Here is a 17,955-nt window from a genome sequence, read left to right as displayed (position 1 = left end):
TTCAACAGTACGTGAACCGTGAAATACCAGATGTGGAAGCTGAATTTAGAAAAGGCAGAGGAACCAGAGATCAAATTGCCAACATCTGCTGGATCATGGAAAAAGCAAGACAGTTCCAGAAAAACATCTACTTCTGCTATATTGACTATGCCAAAGCCTTTGCCTGTGTGGATCACGACAAACTGGAAAATTCTGAAAGAGATGGGAATATCAGACCACCTGACCTGCCTCCTGAGAAATCTGTATGCAGGTCAAGAAATAAGTTAGAATCAGACATGGAACAATGGACTGATTCCAAATTTGGAAAGGAGTACATCCATGCTGTATATTGTCACCCTGCTTATTTAACTTATATGCAGAGTATATCATACAAAATGCCAGGCTGGATGAAGCACAAGCTGGAATCAAGATTGGCAGGAGAAATATCAATAACCTCAGATATGCAGATAACACCACACTTATGGCAGAAAGTAAAGAAGAACTAAAGAGGCTCCTGATGAAAGTGAAAGAGGAGAGTGAAAAAGTTGGCTTAAAACTCAACATTCAGAAAATTAAGATCATGGCATCCAGTCGCATCACTTCATGGCAAATAGATGGGGAAACAATGGAAACAGTGAGAGACTTTATTTTGGGGGGCTCCAAAATCACTGCAGATGGTGACTGCAGCCATGAAATTAAAAGACGCTTGCTCCTTGGAAGAAAAACTATGACCAACCTAGACAGCATATTAAAAAGCAGAGACATTATTTTGCCAACAAAGGTCCATCTAGTCAAAGCCATGGTTTTTCCAGTAGTCATGTATGGATGTGAGAGTTGGACTGTGAAGAAGGCTGAGCGCCGAAGAATTGATGCTTTTGAACTGTGGTGTTGGAGAAGACTCTTGAGAGTCCCTTGGACAGCAAGGAGATCCAACCAGTCCATTCTGAAGGAGATCAGTCCTGAGTGTTCATTGGAAGGACTGATGCTGAAGATGAAACTCCAATACTTTGGGCCTCATGATGCGAAGAGCTGACTCATTTGAAAAGACCCTGATGCTGGGAAAGATTGAAGGCAGGAGAAGGGGACGACAGAGGATGAGATGGTTGGATGGCATCACCGTCTCAATGGACATGAGTTTGAGTAAGCTCCAGGAGTTGGTGATGGACAAAGAAGCCTGGCGTGCTGTAGTCCATGGGGTTGCAGAGTCGGATACCACTGAGTGACTGAACTGACTATAAATCTCACGACACTGTATCTCAAACTCAGTCTCTTGCCAACTCATCATCATCCAACTTTTACCTTCCTTCTTACGAGGGTAGACGTTAAGGACCTTGTCTAGTACAAGCTCACTCAACTCTAAGTAAACTAGCTAGAATTCCCCCTTTAGGTTGTTACTGCTAACAGTTCTAATCACCGTAGTCTCATGTCTGAATTTCTTTCAATGTTCCTATATATTAAATTTTGCCTTTCATAATATTATAAAAATTATAGACAGCTCTTCTTCCTATCCTTCAATAGCACCCAAATTACCATGGGCCAAAAAAATTACCTACAGAAAATTCTTGTGCATTGTTTCCTGTATCTTCCTTCTTGCTTCTCATCGTAATCATGCCTGGCTGCCTTTTCTGCCCATGTTTTGTTTTTGGTGTGTGTGCCTTGGGATTAATAGTTCATTTACGACAGTTAAGAAAAGCACTTCCTACTACCCCTGTCCTCCTAAATTACCAGAATCCCACAGGAGGCCGCCCTCAATTCTCAATTTAAATTCCCGAGTCTCAAGAGTTACCAGTCCTCCTGGTACTACATTCAATAGTTGATTGAAAGGTAGAACCATCTATGAACTTCAGTCTTAAGACACTGTAACTCCTTTAACCTAAAACTGTTAGTATTTATAATGCTCTATTTTACTAATGGCATTTTTCATCACAAAAACAGAACCATAATGCACCAGTTTGACTATATTTTTGATTCATGGTAACTCTTCAGCCTTTCTGAAAGAGAACCAGACAGAGGACTAAATGTGGGGCATCTCCTGATTTTCTATTAACTTGGTACATAAGACTGTTGTGTAACTATCATTCTCCAAAAGCTTCTCTGCCCTTATTTGTTCCTTAGATTAGTGGCTTTCATTTTACTTTGAATACAAGACACCTAAAATTTAATAATATAAACTTCTTTTGCCATCAAAACATCAATCTATTTCCTCTTCTTGCAATTTCACATTTAAAACACAATTCATATTTCAGAAGTTCAGTAACATGAAATTTTTATTCACAATCCTTTGGACTTACAATTGCAGAAATACCTTTGAACTGGTTTGAGATCCAGAGGGCTTTCACTAGAGAATGACACTCTATGCTGCTATTTGGCTACTGCAAAGAACTGGAAAATCAAGTTGTTTTTTTACTTTGCTGCACCGCCACACAGGCAATTGGGATCTTAGTTCCCAGACAAGGGATGGAACCACACCCTGTGTACTGGATGTGCTGAGTCTTAACCAATGGACCGTACCAAGGAAGTCTGAAAATCAGGTTTAGTAAAGAAATTTAGACTAAAGTTTAGACAGAACAAAAGAAACAGTTTTAGAGGTAGATATGGTGATCAGAGGAATAATTTTGATATGATGATTTCAAGAAATTTTAGATATTAATTTTACCTTTTACTTCACTGAACCTTTCCCAAAACTTTCCCAGGTCTTTAACTGGCTAATTGTCCGATCCTTATAATCTCACACCAGTGAGGGAGGGTATTAACAAGCATGGAAGTAATTTAATAAAAACTGAACAAGACTAGATAGGGGAAAACAGTGGATATCCACCGAGACCAATCCTGCATCAAACAAATGTTTTTTTACTTAGCCACAATGAGAAAGAACTTGGGCTTCCCTGGTAGCTCAGTTGGTAAAGAATTGGCCTGCAATGCAGGGGACCCCGGTTCCATTCCTGGGTTGGGAAGATCCACTGGAGAAGGGAGACGCTACCCACTTCAGTATTCTTGGGCTTCCCTGGTGGCTCAGCAGGTAAAGAATCTGCCTGCAACGTGGGAGGCCTGGGTTTGATCCCTGGGTTGGGAAGAACCCCTGGAGAAGAGAGCGTTTACCCGCTCCAGTATTCTGGCCTGTAGAATTCCATGGACTGTATAGTTTGTGGGGTCACAAGAGTCGGATACGACTGAGCGACTTCCACTTTCACCAAGAACTTGCTCAAGCAAGTTATGTTTGGGTGGGTGGGAGTTGGAGTCACTAGTTCTGCATCAGGAGTTCTAAATCTTTTTTTGTTGTCATGGACTCCCCCCACACACCTTTGACTGTCTAATGAGGCCTATTGATCCCTTCTCAGAGTATTTAAAAAGCATAATATGTAGCATTATAAAGGAAACTAATTTTAGAGCGATTCAGTTACCATAAAATTACTTCAAAATAAATCTTGATATAGTAAAATACATGCTCTTTATTAAAGCACTACATAATAAAATATAGGGGCAGGTCTAATTAGTAGTGTAATTTTGAAGTATGATGGGAATAAAGACTATTATGAGATTCATGCAACAATGTGATACAAAAATATCTGTGATTTCTATTGGTGACAAAGCCACAGGTACTGTCCAAACTAGTGAGGTACTTGAAAATAACTTTGGAATTTTTTTTTCATCCAACTCACTGACCTCTTGAAGGGAAGAAGGGATATCCCTGAACCAAGTTAAGAACGCTGCTCTAAACAGATTTTCTTTTTTAATTTCTGGTGGTGTTGGGTCTGTTACTGTGTGCAGGCTTTTCTCGAGCTGTGAGCAGGGGCCACTCTCTAGCTGCAGAGCGCGGGCTCTAGGATACACAGGCTTCAGCAGCTGCAGCTCCTAGGCTCTAGGGCACAGGTTCAGAAGTTGCGGTACTGGGGCTTAGTGCCTGCGGCATGTGGGATCTTCCCAGATCAGGGATCGAACCCTTGTCTCCTGTGTTGGCAGGCAGATTCTTTACCACTGAGCCACCAGGGAAGCCCCTCTAAACAGATTTTCAAGGTAAACAGACTGTAGATTAAGATCTAAAACTTGTGCAGTACGTTTCAGTCAGCCAATAACAATGTCAACTAACATGATTCACATTCCTTCTTCATCCTAACCCTCTTACCTGCTACTACTAACCCTCTGCTGACAATATGACCCCTAAGATCTTTGAATTATGCTGTAAGGTTTCCATTTCTCAGTCTTCCTGTTCCTTGCCCTCTGCTTTAAAACACGCATAGACGTTCCTTAACCTGCAAATTTTTAAAACACAAACAAATGTGCCTTGATACTTGGTACTACCTACTATTAAAGTTCCTGTTCATTTACCCTTCAACATTTATGGTGGCTAACAAGACAAAACCAAGTAATTTTTACTCTCATAGTTTATATCACAGTCTGTGTCAGCAAATGATGAAAGAGAAACTGATGGTGAAAGGTACAAATTATGGGGACCCAATCAATTTTTTAGAGGGAAGCATTAGGGAAAACCTTTCCATGAACAAGTAAAGTTGATTCTTGAAGCATAAACAGAAGATGGTCAGGTAAAGAGGTGAGCAGGGGTTAGGAGTACACTCTAAGCTTTGTTATTCACAAGAAACTGAAAACAGCCAGCATTGTTGGTACACAGCAAGACAAGATCACCCTACATTCTTGTTAACAGGTAACTTGTTAAAAATCTAGTCTGTATCTGCCATCTTAATTTTTTTCTTGGTTCCCAGTATAATGGTTATCATTCTCATCTCATCATACTGCCCAATATTATATTTCAAAGGTCACAAATGGTTCTTGCTGTCACTGCTTTCTCTAGCCTTGGATATAATTGTACTGGAAGACAATATATTAAGACCTGGAACCTCCAGGGGAATACAAGTATTAAAATATACTTTTCCACTGGGAAGTAGGACAATACATCTGTAGTTTTCACAATACCAATTATAAAGGGTTGATCAAATCTTTTTTAATAAGCAAACATATCAAAAGTAGATGAGCGGCTATCTGGGCCTAGTACGATATGGAGAGTAATCACTGATGTGTTCAAGGTTTTTGGGGGACAGGAGGGGATCAAAATATTCTTTAACTGTATTATGGTGATGGATGGCAGCACAACTCTGTACATATAGTAAAAACCAATGAATTGCATACTTTAAGTTGATGATGCTTACATACATAGTCTCATTAAAACTGTTAAAAATCCTTTATTAAAATCTGCTCTTCAAGTCTGACTCAACACTTATTAAGCAGCTGCTCTCTGTGTGACACTGCCATAAAGGACGTCAAAAGCATCTTAAGGTCTAGAAGAACTGGAGACAAGTACAATATAAAAGCAACAATAAAGTAAATATGAAATATAGAGGAGTTAAGTAATTTACTCAGAGAAGATAAAAGGGAAGGCTTCCTAGAAAAGCTGTCATCTGAGCTAAATTCTGAAAGATGCCTTTCTTCATAGTCCCCTAGTGTTTCAGTCACTCCTCTACAGTTTCGTGGTGCCCTTTCTCTGCTATGAAAATAATGTCCCTCTCCCACTACATACACCAAAAAAGCAGTTTCAAATACAATAAGAAACTCCAAAAATCTGGCCTCTGCCTGTCCTTTAAAACTGGCTTCCACTGACTGTAACATCCCATTATCGCCTCTTGCCTTGATTAACTGTGCATTTCCACCAAAGAATTCAGTCCTTACCTCTCAATTTCCTTTCTCTACTACCACTTCTACACTGATCTTGCTCAGATCTAAATAAACACCAGTCCTAATTCCCTAGCCGAAGTTTAGGTCTGTATCTCTGCTAACTTAATTATACAAGAGCTAAGACTGGGATATCCTATCACCTTAAACTCAACATGTCCAAAGATATAACCATCAATGCTACTTTCAAAATACCAAAATTAGGCCCCAGAGGGATTTCCTTGGAAGTCCGGGGGTTAGGACTCTGCACTTCCAATGCAGAGGGCATGGGTTGGATCCCTGGTCAGGGAATTAAGATCCCACATATGCATGGTGCAGCCAGATAAAAACAAAACAAAACTGGGTTCCCTTTTCCTTCTTCCTAAATTAAATTTCAAATTCTCAAGGCTGAAATGACTTACCTCCACTCCTTAAGAGAAAGTATGAGAAGACACACATTAAAATCTTAGAGCAAGTAAGTCCAGAAATCAAAGTATCTCTCAATACACTATTTAGAGACCAAATAGTGTACCATTTTCTTTAGGGTACTTTTAGCAATATAGGAATCATTTGTATTAAAGACAGTTTTACATATAAAGATCTAGGAGAACAAATAATTTTAGCTGGATGAAACATTCCCCCTCCACACACACACACTACATTAATTAATTAATTAGCTTAGTAAATCCTTCGTTAAGTAGATTATAGATTTTAAAAATAACTCAAATTTCTCTACATTAGCAAATGAACATACACAAAAAACAAACAATTCCAAAGTTTGATATAATCTTTTATTTTTTTTTTAAGTTTGATATAATCTTTTAGAAGAAGTAATAGAAGAACGAACACAAAGTCGGCTTGATACGTTAACACAAGTATAGGAAAGGGGAAAATGGAAGAGGCAACACAAGTTACTAGAATGATATAAGCTGCAAGAAAAAAGTAATGTATAAACACATGAATATCTTTTCATAAATTGAATTCAATGTAAATCTAAGCTAATAATACAGAACTATGCAACGTGTACTTATAAAAATGCCCTTCAGTGAATAAACAAATAAAAAGTGGCTCAATAAACCAGCAGTTGGACTAGAGAATGTTGAAAGCTGGCTAAACTCACAGCATATGCAATATAATGAAAAGAATAATGACTCAATCAATGGCCCAAAACACAAGTTCCAGTTCTTCCTTTGTCATTTTCTTACCTGCATAAGCCATTTTTGCTCACTGGTAAACATTTTTATACTCATCTATCAAGAAGTCTCCTAGTAAATATGAGATTATAAAAGCACTACACAAATATAAGGATTACTTTCATTACAAAAAGCAGTTGTCCAACAGTTATGAAATAACAAGACAATAGCATCTCCTTACAACAGTCAGAGCCCTCTCAACAAAATAATCACTAACTACCCCCAACAGCTCAAAACAATGAAGTGTCAAAACCTCAGCACAGTATTTCTCAAAGTGTGGTTCTCTGGTCTTTAGCAGGAACTATCTGAGGTACTTGATAAAAATACACTCGCAAGGCCCATTCCAGTACTGGTCAAACAAATCTAGGGGTGAGGCAGAAAACTTTACATTTTAAACAAGCTCTGAATGTAATTACTATGCACGGATGATGTTTGAGAAATGTTGACTAAGCAGGATTCACAAGGAGACATAATGGGGTCTCTACTGACCTCTCCAATCAAGGCAATCTCTGGATAGCTCAGCCTGCTGTCTGATGTTAAGGAAAGGTTATGTCCTCACAGTATGAAATTTAGATATCTCTGCCACTAACTGTTAGCAAGGGACAAAGTCACAACTATATGTCAGGCACATGGTATATATTCAAAAAGAATGTAGGCCTCACAAAAATTATCTGTTCACTGAAATGTGCCCATTATCTGAAACTGCACAGCATACAGTTAAGTACTCACGTATACATGTATTTGTTGAATGAAAAGAAATGTTTGCTTATTCTCTAGAAGGTACCGTAAAGTTCACTGACTCTCTCCAAGAAAAGAACTTTAATTTTCAGAGAAAAAGCCAACATCACTCCCTTCCTTAAGAAGGATACAAAGTATTAGTATTATGAAGGCTCAAAAAATGAAAACACTAGGTTTTCAGTAAGTAGATATACGTGCTCAGATGCTCAGTCACATCTGACTCTTTGCGACCCTATGGATTGTAGCCTGCCAGGCTCCTCTGTCCATGGAATTCTTCAGGCAAGAATACTGGAGTGGGCTGCATTTCCTTCTCCAGGGGACCTTCCTGACCCAGGGATCAAACCCAAGTCTCCTTTATCTTCTGTATTGGAAGGGAGATTCTTTACCTGCTGAGCCATCAGGGAAATTTAGTGTTAAGAATAATTTCAATCAAGTGAGAACAAAAAAAAGCAAAATAAGGAAAGTATACAATTGAAAGACTTTGAAAATTTGGAATTTGAAACAAAATTTACAAAAACTTCATGCTACCACTTTCCAACAAACAAGATAGCTTTAAATCAGATCGCATCCTCCCCTCACCATAAAAGCCACCTTACATGTAGATAGAATAGTCTGGCAGTGTAAGCAAGTACTCAGAGCAGCCTCCAGAGGACCTGAAATATAGGATAGCCTCAATTTCAGGTTAATTTGCAAACACTGTCATTGTACACTTAATGCTGGCACAAATGAAACATGTGATATACACCATGTATGCTTAGTCACTGTCACCATCTTGCTTGCTCAAAAAAAAAAAAAAAAAAATTCTCCTGTAGAAAAATTTCCAAGTGTGAGCCAAAAGAAGTTCCAAAAGGCCAACAAACCACTGATAAATACTGAAGCTGACAAAGGTCCACATTAGCAAGCCTTTACCGTGAAATTAACAGACATTAGCATTTTGATATGTCAGTATCTCTACATCAGGATTCAAAGCTAAATCAACCAGTACAGCCATGTTTCCATTTGTTCACTTAAGAAATACTAGATTTGGTCCAGCGGTTAGGATTCTGGGCTTCCACTGCGGGGGGGCCCAGTTTCAATCCCTGGCTGGGTAACAAGGATTCCATAAGCTGCATGGTGCAGCCAAGAAAACCCCAAAACTAAATTAAACTAGAAGTCATACCCTCAAATCAATTAATTCGAAATACCTGAGGTTAGAAGCCAGGTGTCAATATTTTTAAGTTTTCTGAGTGATTATAACGTGCAACGAAGTTTGTGAACCACTGATACTGTTGAAAGAGACAGTAAAATCTATTCAAATATCACATTAGCTGTGTGACTTTAGGCAAATTAACTATTCTGACTCAACTAACAGAATTCCTGTAATGATTACATGAGACCATGGGCAATGCCTGGTATTAATTCTTTTTTTTTTTTGCACATAGATGGTTGCCACTAATTTATAAAATGCATTTAGAAAAACTCAAGACCGAGATAGTCTTACAAAATCCCTTTGATAAAGGAAAGCTGACATTCATGATAGAATTCATTCTAGGTTCAAATCTAGATGACACCACAGACAGAACCTAAGTATTGACTCTCAGTATAATGCTCTTTCCATTTCCTTTTTTATTGAGAATCAGAAAAATAAAATATAAAAATAAAAATAAGGATCAAAATGTAATGTCCAACTAAACATTTTTCTACAGCACTTCTGAAGTCCCTATTAAACATACCCCACTGATGACTATCAGACAAGGAAAAGGCAATATTTTAGTTATTCAGACAAGGAAAATAAGTAAAGATCTCAACTGCCACTGAGTATCACCAACCCAACTCAGTCATTTTATTGTTAGTATACATCATGGTGATAAACATATTACTAACTTGTAGTTGTACATACTGACAAATCAGCATCAAATCCAGAAAAATAAGGTTACAATAATTCAAAAGGTCAATTAAAAAATATATAAAACCTATGTTGTCACAAAATGTCGCCTACCAAGAATTAGCAGTATTAAAATAAAAAAAGAAATATTCTTTATGTCAATAGGTAGTGTGGGTTACAGTGTATGAATTTGTCAAAACTTATTCAACAATACTGGAGAAGGCAATGGCACCCCACTCCAGTACTCTTGCCTGGAAAATCCCATGGACAGAGGAGCCTGGTAGGCTGCAGTCCATGGGGTCACTGAGGGTCGGACTCGACTGGGTAACTTCACTTTCACTTTTCACTTTCATGCATTGGAGAAGGAAATAGCAACCCACTCCAGTGTTGTTGCCTGGAGAATCCCAGGGATGGGGGAGCCTGGTGAGCTGCCGTCTCTGGGGTGACACAGAGTCGGACATGACTGACGCGACTTAGCAGCAGCAGCATTCAACAATACATTAATCTATATACACTACACTGTATGAAAATTACATCTCATTAAAAAGATTCCATTAAGACATGGATCAGTATATGTTATTACTAGTTTTTCCACAATTTTCAAGAGCCACTTATATAAAAACAGTACAGAAAACATCATTTAGACTAGGTATTCATTTATATTATGAAAGCTATTAAGGTACTCATTTAGCTTCAGAAACCATTCTGTTAAAACTCAAGGACTGATCTTAAAAATAAAATGGAATACAGCTTCCCTGGTAGCTCAGTGGTAAAGAATCCACCTACCAATGCAAGAGACCAACGCAGGTGTTCAATCCCTGATCTGGGAAGATCCCACAGGCCTCGAAGAAACTAAGCCTATGTGCCACACACCACTATTGAGCCCATATGCTCTAACTACTGAAGCCCGCCTGACCTAGAGACCATGCTCCACAACAAGCCTGTGCACTCTCCGCAACTAGAGGAAAGCTTACCTGCACAACAACGAAGACCCAGCACAGCCAAAAATAAACACACAAAATTATATTTTAAAAAATAATAAAATGGAATAAGTTAAAAAGATTAAATAGCTAACATTTGTTCCAAATTCAAATTCTCTTGTACAGACTTCTTGACACTGAAGTTTCTGCTAAACAGGACAGATCATGAGAAAACCTTAGCAAATCATATCTTAGATACATATTAAGTATTAGATATTGTTTTCTAGTCACTAAGTCATGTCCGACTCTTTGTAACTCCAAGAACCGCAGCCCACCAGCCTCCTCTGTCTGTGGGATTTCCCAGGCAAGAATACTGGAGTGAGTTGTCATTTCCTTTACCGGGGGATCTTCCTGACCCAGGGAAACAAACCCATATCTCTGTCATTGGCAGGCAGATTCTTTACCACGAAACCAGCAGGGAAGCCCCACAGATTAAGTATACTCAGAAACAAAATGACCTAGCTCTAGAAAATGACTAAAGCCAAGGCAGTAAAATCCACAGACCATACAAATGTTTACAAGTATCACTCCATTTTAAGATACAAATCAATAACGTCCACTAAAGTTCTCAACCAGCAATCCATGGACTCAAAAGGAACAGAAAGGGTTATAAGAATCGTAAGGATCTAATGGGCTTCCTTGTGGCTCAGACAGTAAAGAATTTGCCCGCAATGCGGGAGACCAAGGTTCTATCCCTGGGTCAGGAAGATCCCCTGGAGAAGAGAATGGCAACCCACTCCAGTATTCTTGCCTAGTGAATCCCATGGACAGAGGAGCCTGGGGTGCTACAATAACACTTTCACAATTAAGTAACAGTGCAAACAATAGGTTACTTACATTTATCAGCTTTCCTGCATGAGACCAAATGTCATAAAAGAAGGAGGCACAATATGGGTCTGCAGCATCAAGTGAAAAGGTGTGGGGTATGACATAATTTGATCTTGACATAAAGGTGAAAACTTCCCCAAGAAAACTGGAAGTTAGGAGACATCTAGTAAGAAGTACTGAAGAAGACTCAATTGTCTAATCTGTACCATCGAGTGTGGCTATTATTTCTCAAAGTTTCATCCAGCTCCAAATGCTATCTAAGCATCATTCCATTATTCCATTACTAGAAATCCGGCATAAGCCAATGTAAGTACCTTTAGTCTATCACAGATTTAGTATATCACAGTTACTCTATGGATTTAGTTACTCTATGGATTTAGTTACTCTATGAATTAAAATCACATTTCTCATGTATCGGGTGATCTGTAACATTATCTCTCTAACAAAGTCATACCCACTGTCGATGTCATCTTTGTTCTCTGATAACAGTATTAGAATTTATTTACAGGATATATGTTCAGTGCCAAAAAGCTAAGATTAAAATTTAAGCTGCTTTTAACACTGAACAGCAAGGATTAACTAATACTTTATAAATATCTCTTAGGATTTCTGACATTCAGGGGAAATGTCAGAAATGTCAGAGGGGGAAAAAAAGGGGGGGGGGGCGGTTAAAAAAAAAACAACAACCCAGACAACCAAAATTATCCTATGCCCTTTCCCATCTTCTTTACCATATTTTCTATAAAACTGTACCCCATTAATTTACTTTCTCCTAAATAGTAACTGATGGTTTACCTGATGCAGATAGTATTTTTAAGGTCCTGAGTGGTATCTCACGAAAATATCATTCAAAGGTAAGATCTAGACTAAACACCAAACTGTGATGAAATGCTTTCTAGCTACCATCATCTGAAAATAAATCTTAAAATTTCATAGCCACAAGTCCTAAGATCAACTAGGCCAGTAACTTATTTAAGTAGGGAAACTTGTTTAAACAAAACCCTACCTGGGTTTTCCTGGTGGCTCAGTGGTACAGAATCCTCCTGCTAATGCAGGGGACACAAGTTCCATCCCTGGTTAGGGAAGATCCCACATGTCTCGAAGCAACTAAGCCTGCATGCAGCAAATGCTGAAGTCTACGTGCTTAGAGCCCAGTGCGCCCCAATAAAAGATACTGAAGTGAGACGCCTACACACCGCAACCAGAGTAGCCTCTGCTCACTCCAACTGAAGGCCTATGCGCAGCAATTAATGAAGACCCAGCAAAGTCAAAAGAATAAAATAAAATAAATACTAAAGACAAAACAAACCCTACCAAAAAGCTCAGTGCGCAAAACTTTTTCCAAGAGAAGAGTAGGAAATTCTCCAAACTTTTCTTTCCAGCACACTTCTACCCCAACAAAATCAGAAAATTACCAACTTGGTAAAATCCTCTTATTTCAAAAAAGAGGAAATTTATATCCCCCAAAAGATTAAGGGACCGACTGATCCCAGATCACTCCGTCAATACCACATGGCAGATTTAAACTGAACAACAGATTTGAATTCAGTTCAAAGTAGCACCAAAAAAGGAGGGTTGTAACAGAAACACAGTAACTTAAAATGAGTTCCCAGAGGTCAATTCACAAGGCCCAAAGGCTTTTAGTTTCTTAAACATACCTAAAGACTGAATACCATCCTCCCCCTTTTGCTCTTTCTACTCAGCTGTGCTTCTGCACAACAGATCCCTTAATAAGGTCCTTATAAACTAAGGACTTGATAAGGCAGACATGCTATAATATATAGGCCCGGTAATTTTCAGCCTTTGTTTTAGAATATTCCATAGAATCTTAAGACAATTTTCAGGGTGAGGGTGGATTGAGGGAGAAGGTAGATATTAGTGAGGTCCAGAAATGTTGGTGTCAAATTCCTAATACAATGGGGAATAGACTGCCTTATTTAATTTAGCTAATAAGCAATCTAATTTATTATTTCCCAAGTAAATATTTATTGAGTGTATTTATTGGGCTTCCCAGGTAGTGGTAAAGAATCCGCCTGCCAATGCAGGAGATACAACAAGAGACGGGTTCAATCCCTGAGTCAGGAAGATCCCCCAGAGCAGGAAATGGAGACTCGCTCCAGTATTCTTCTCTAGAAAATTCCATGGACCAAGGAGTCCATGGGGCCAATAGAGTCGGACATGACTGAGCAACTAAACACAAACACACACGCATATAGTTAATGTGGAAATAGTGGGGAACAAACTAAGCAGAACAGATGATGTCGTCACCCAAAATAAAGAAAGCTTATGCATAAGTCTTTCTTATCCTTCCCAGATCAGTAGACAAACAGTTCACTCTCATACTTTAAAACCAATGATCCACTTTTTGTTCTATGTACCTGGACTATACCACTCCTAAAACAAGTTCACTCTTTCCTCACCCTCATTCAATAACTACATTCTGCTTTAGAAACTACTCCCAGTAGCCAGACTTCACTCTTGGACAGCCTCCCTGACCAGTTCACCAAGCTTTCTTCCTTAAGAGTCAGTCAGATCCTGAAATCCCATCTCCTCTCCCAAGAAGTCTTAGCTTGAAAGTCAAGTTAATCTCTTTAGCTCCACCCAGTTTGTAACTCCACAACTCCCTCTCTCAATTTCTTAGAATTTTACTCACAGGTCAATTTCATTTATTTATGTGGGTAATCAGCATATTAACTACTGCCCTCATTGGTCTGTGTAAGTGCTGTTCTTAAATAAAAGCTACCAAATAAAACTCCACGTACTTAATTTGGAGCTAGCACTGAAAATGCCAGGTACTTATTGCTTTTGTAAAAATGATTTTACATTAAATTCAACCTGATTTGTGAAATTTATAAAACCTCCCAACCTCGAAAGCATTAGGTTAGAGAAGCCAGACACAAATGACCTCATACTGCACGATTGCATTTCCATTTAATTCTAAGAAAAACTAGTAATGGGAAGTAAATCAGCAAGGGCCAAGGTGAAGAGATGAAAATATATGCGAAAGGAAAGAAATTTAAAATTCTTAGCCCAACACAAATTTTTTTATTCTGTGACGAAAAAAGATAGTATTTTAATCAAGGTTTTTCATTTTTCCACAGCAAGGTTTAATGGATGAGAACCATTAAAAATCTCAAATCTGATCATCTCAGATTTCACATTAATCTTTATCTTGTAAGAACCTGGTATTTTCTTCCTAATAATTTATTCTGACTTCCAACCAATAGAAAATTGTATCATTCAATTTCTCCATTAAAAATGTTTATGACCATTGAAAATTTTTTTAAGGATAGTGTCTCTCTGGTTTTCACATCAGAATAAAGATTTGAAGAATAAAAGCTAGGATAGTAAAAGAGGCTACAGTAAATACCATTCCAGTTATATATGTGGATCCACTGTATCTGGATCTTTTTGCAAACGTTATTAAATAATTGTTGGAAAAGGGCTGGGTCTTAAACTGTGTTTTAGTCTCTATCCTAGAAAGATATTCTTTAATCTTAAAAGTCGAACTTTTCTAAAATCCTTTAATAATTTAAAAGGACCCAATGTCTTCATCTGGTCATCATCTATCCTTATTACTATTTGCCTTCACCTATATCCCATCTCCAAAAAAAGCTACAATTTCCCAGATGTGAAGAGTTACTGACCAAGTAACTCAACAGGTTAAAGTTACTTGTCAAACTGCGGTTACATGATTAAGCTTCCTTTTAATACAACTGAGTCAATTTCAACATAGTGTTGCTCAAACTGCCTTTGTCATTTCCCACAAAATTTCGTACACAGACTGAAATGCAACAAACATTACCATTCTTTACAGGGTTAATTAACACTTCTGGAAAGGACTATGAGAGATTTTGCATAGTAAACTTAATTTCACATCTCATCTGCTGCAGAGATCACAAACAGGCTGTCACTATACCATCTCTTTCCTTGAACCTCACCACTTCCTGCGTCTTTATTCTAGGCTTTTCAAAGGTTTAATCAACTCGGAGCTGCCAAAGACGGAATCCAGGAAGCATAACTTATGAACCCAAGCAGTGAAAAGGGCAGGAATATGTGCTTGAGTCACGTCGTTCCGCCATTTTCTAAGCGGAGGAGGAAGACATGTTGGAACAAAAACACAACAAAAGAGCAGCCATTTCCCAAGCCAGCTCCAATAGCAACCCGAACTGGCCCAGCCCGGTCACTTCGGCACCCTCAAATCCACTTCGCTGGACAAACCTAAGGGAACAGCTGAGGTGAAAGAAAGCAGTAGGCAACCCTTCCGCGTTGGGATCAAAGATGGCCCGCATACTCTTCACTGCAAATGAAAGAAAGCCTCGGGAAGAATGACGGAAGCTAAACGGAGCAGAGTGTTAACAAACTGAAATCCTAAACTAAGTTGGCAAACTAAAATCTACTGTGATTGTGGTGACTTACGCTTCACCGGAAACCCAGGTAGCGCAAATGCCAAGAGCCGGATTCAGCTGGTCCCATTGCCTGCCTCTTACACATTTTCTCCCATTCTGTACTTCCCTCAGAAGATTGCCTGTTTGCTCAAGGATTCTTACCGTATGTGGGGGATGCCAACCCCACCTTGAAGAATCTTATAGAGTTTGCTCTCGTACAGCAACTGGGGATGCCTGGCCTTCTGGGATTCTAGCTTCACTGCCACCTCCTGCAGGGGAAAGAGGGGATGATGGCATCAACATCCTTATGGATTCAATGTCACTTGGCAAAAGAGGGGGAAACATGTGCACATCTCCAACTCTCGGCTAGAAGGTGGTGAGAGGCTGGGAAGAGAAAGATCTCTGTAATTATAAAACGAGGCAACCAGCCTCAAAGGCCTCTTCAGGGGGCAGTGACGAAAGCGGCACGTCCTCTAAAGTATAAGAAAATGATTCATCCAGAAAACGTAATGAGGGTTATGAAGAAACCAGGCGATCGGTAGCTGGCCTAATGGGAACAAGAACCCCAGTCAACTAAAAATATAGGAAGAAAACGAGGGGACCCCAGAAATAGGATTTTGCCGTTCTCACCTTAAACAACGGTTTTTTAAAAGTTCGATTAAGGTGTATTTTTAACAAGCTAGGAAACTTCCTAGTACACCCAACCTTTCTCTCGGGTTCTTTCCTTTTAGGGAAAGAGAGCGGGGGAGGTTCCTAAGACAGGAAAACTGGCTCCCTCTGGACTTCCCAGTGCGTGAGTGCGGTGGGAAAAGGCCCGAGCAGTTCGCGGGGCGGAGGAGTGAGGACAGGCGCAGCGTAGTCGTGAACCCCACCCCAGGTGATTACCTCGCCGTTGGTGATGTTGATCGCCAAATAAATGTCCCCGAAGGAGCCAGACCCGATCTTCCGTACCAGTTTATACTTCCCTCCGACAATGAATTCGGCCTTGGAGCCGCTGCTGCTCGCCATCCTGAGAGACGAAGATGGAGGCTGGGGCTAAGCCCCGACACCTCTAAGGGGAGGATGGAGGCCTCTAGGGCTCGACCACGGAAAGGCTGTGGAGAGCGGCAGGCAACAGAAAACGATGGCTCTTTTTCGGCGTTACAGGGCCCAGAATCGGCCAAGGGGAACCTGATCACCGCTGCTGTCAGGTTTTTTGGCCAGGCCGCAGATTGTTGAAGGAGTTCTCGCGGTTACTAGGCTGAGCCACTTGTTTCTGGCGGCCGCCGCTGCCTCGCTTTCCCGGCGACGCCGCGGGCTGGAAAAGGAGAGCGGTGAAGCTAGGGCGGCGATACCGCTGCCACCACTGCCGCCGGCTCCCGCCCGGAGGGACCCCTGTCACTCCGCCGACGCCGCCATCTTGTTACTCCGGCTCCAACCAACACAAAATGCCCCCAGTCCCCGGGAGCCGCTTCTTCACAGCGCAGAGCACTGTGGGAAAGGGATCGCGAGCGCTAGCCCCGGAGGGTCGACAGCAAGAAGGAGGGCGGAACCGGATCCGTGAGAGTCGCGGCCCACGCTCTGAACGTCACTCCGTCACCGCCCAATTGCGCACGCGTACTGCCACCCTGCTTACTGCGCAAGCGTGCCGTGGTCTCTTCTAATCCCCGCCCGGGGCCCATTTCCACTTCCGGTCGTCGACTGTTGCACTGTGAGCTACCTGTTAGTCACGTCAGACCCGCCTGGTTTCTGAAAGGCTTCGCGGCCCCAGGCCTAGAGAGCATATTAGGGAGGAGTCACCTTCATTTTTCTTGGAAGATGGTGCGTCAGGCCTTAAGAGTTGGGTGTTGACCTTTGCTCTTTGTTTGAGGCGCTTTTTAACCTTTTGATCTTTACTGGGGCTACTCCCCCCAACCGGCCCATTCCAGTTCAGTATCTCTTTTGAAAGAGGCTGTCGCCTCTGGTGGAAAGAAAGAGAAAAGCAGGCCTGTACGGGCTGGATTAGTTCAGGGCTCGGTGTTTTAGCAGTCTAGCTGAGGAGTCTTACTAGAATTCTGCGCTTCAGGGAGTGTTGGATTCCCTATTTTAACAGAGAGGAAAAGAGGGAAAGCAGGAATTAACCCTGCACCTGTAAGTCTTTGTGTTGTTTACCCACTGATACTTGATACCCAAGGCAGGGGAGAAATCCGAGTAATGTTAGTGGCCAATATATAGTCAATAGAAAATAAGATTTAGAGCCGTGAAAAAACTTGCACATACAAAAGTTACCCTCTTCGCAACCCCCACCCCGACAAAGAAACGTGGAAAAATCGTATCTTGGTCTTGTTGAAAACTGCAGTCTTGAC

General features: G+C 40.4%; 1 protein-coding gene across 9 annotated transcripts in view; it reads right to left on the bottom strand.

Moving 5' to 3' along the window:
• CSNK1A1 (casein kinase 1 alpha 1) overlaps positions 1–17,219 on the bottom strand; it is a 48,747-nt gene extending 31,528 nt beyond the window's left edge. For 6 of the 9 annotated variants that reach the window (XM_005683153.3, XM_018050173.1, XM_018050174.1 and 3 more), the window contains exons 1-2: positions 16,517–17,218; positions 15,794–15,900 (exon numbers count right to left, since the gene is read on the bottom strand). In XM_005683153.3, coding sequence (XP_005683210.1) covers positions 15,794–15,900; positions 16,517–16,639 — 230 coding nt within the window. In that variant the 5' untranslated portion in view covers positions 16,640–17,218. Of the gene's footprint in view, positions 1–15,793; positions 15,901–16,516 lie in introns of all 9 variants that reach the window. The other 3 variants (XM_005683152.3, XM_005683154.3, XM_005683156.3) reach the window with 1 other exon arrangement.

The sequence above is a fragment of the Capra hircus genome, chromosome 7, assembly GCF_001704415.2.
Source record: "Capra hircus breed San Clemente chromosome 7, ASM170441v1, whole genome shotgun sequence".
In the NCBI taxonomy this organism is placed as follows: Eukaryota; Metazoa; Chordata; class Mammalia; order Artiodactyla; family Bovidae; genus Capra; species Capra hircus.
Note: the sequence above shows the minus strand (reverse complement) of the source record. Positions and strands in the feature narration are given on the sequence as shown.